Source organism: Bison bison, unplaced genomic scaffold (genome assembly GCF_000754665.1).
Source record: "Bison bison bison isolate TAMUID 2011002044 unplaced genomic scaffold, Bison_UMD1.0 scf7180017849470, whole genome shotgun sequence".
Taxonomy (NCBI): Eukaryota; Metazoa; Chordata; class Mammalia; order Artiodactyla; family Bovidae; genus Bison; species Bison bison.
In genome coordinates, this window is record NW_011480043.1 from 1 (window position 1) to 1,427 (window position 1,427).

At 45.3% G+C, this 1,427-nt stretch overlaps 1 protein-coding gene across 1 annotated transcript in view; it reads left to right on the plus strand.

Moving 5' to 3' along the window:
• Positions 1 to 553: 553 nt before the first annotated feature.
• Positions 554 to 1,427, plus strand: part of LOC104993832 (immunoglobulin superfamily member 1-like) — a gene marked incomplete at its 5' end in the record, with an annotated part of 3,833 nt that continues 2,959 nt past the window's right edge. The window contains one exon of the mRNA XM_010847235.1: positions 554 to 841. Within this exon, the coding sequence (XP_010845537.1) occupies positions 554 to 841 (288 nt within the window). The remainder of the gene's footprint in view (positions 842 to 1,427) is intronic.

Below are 1,427 nucleotides of genomic sequence, written 5' to 3' on the forward strand. Positions count from 1 at the left end.
CCAGGTCAGACACTCCTTTCCCCACAGCGAACTTTGCTGTTGGTCCTAGGAGCCTGTGTCCAATCTTAGAGCCAGGCAGGCGTGGCGCTGGGAGTGCCAGGGCCTCTGGCTGCACGATATTAATAGCCATAATCGTTATTAATAGCTGGGGTTTGTGGAGGGTGATTTAATTTTTCTAATTATTTTCATATCAATTATCTCATTTAGCTATAGAGCAAATACTCAAAGGAGGTGGATCAGGTACCATTTCCCCTTCTTGTCCCAATGGGCAAACTGAGGCTCAGGGAATCAGCAGAGCCCCAGTAACTATCCACTCTTTTAGCTAGCTTCTGCTGACAGTGAGGATTAGACTTGAGGAGGTGAGGGGTGGGGTGAGGGGGTCCCTGTGAAAAGTTTATCCTCAAAGTGGTTTTTCCTGGATTTTTAAATGCACCTTCTTCTGAATGAAATACTATAGGAAGCCAAGCTGCTTTCTGGAACCAATATTTATCATATTATCTAGCTTGCTTTCTATTGATTTGGTTTTGGTTATGTTTGGTTTTTTGCCTTCTAGAAATGTACCCCAAGCCCTTCTTTGAGACATGGACCAGTCCTGTGGTGACTCCTGGTTCCCGGGTGACTTTCAATTGCTCCACCCCCCAGCAGCACATGAGCTTTATTCTTTACAAAGATGGAAGTGAAGTAGCATCCAGTGACAGTTCCTGGGCAAGTCTGGGAGCCAGTGCAGCCCACTTTCTGATCATTTCGGTGGGCATTGGTGATGGAGGGAATTACAGCTGCCGCTATTATGACTTTGCTATCTGGTCGGAACCCAGTGACCCCGTGGAACTCGTGGTGACAGGTCAGGACTGGGGAAATGCAGGCGGAGGTGGTACTGTCCCTGGGACAATGGGCAGGAGGGATGTCAGTGGGAGAGGAAGAGGTGCCCCTTCTAAAAGTCACCAAGAATGTGCTCAGGACGGTGCCTGCATGTGGTAAACAGTCCATGTAAGGCAGATGCTTATATTATCACTAATACGGGAAGATGAGAGGAAGGAGGAAAATAGTCCACTTCTGGGGAAAGAAATGAGGCAGATGGGGATGTTTCACATGTTGCCCTGTTTCTGAAGTCTTTCTGTAGCTTGGCCTTGAGCTTTAGGCCCAAGGTCCACTTTTTCTTTAGCTAGACTACCAGATATTGGTGGGCTGGATGGCCCTCAGAGAAAGGGCAAAGACCCTGAAGTGTCAACTGCATATTATGCAGCCATTACAAATGATAGTTTTCAAAGGCTATTTAACGTCCTAGGAAAATGTTTACAATATAAAGTGAAAAATATTAAACTATACAACTGTGTATACAGTAAGCCCAATCATACAAATAGTTATAGCTACAATGACATAGGCATGTACAAAAATAAATGGGAAGTAATCCAGAAACATGTACAAAA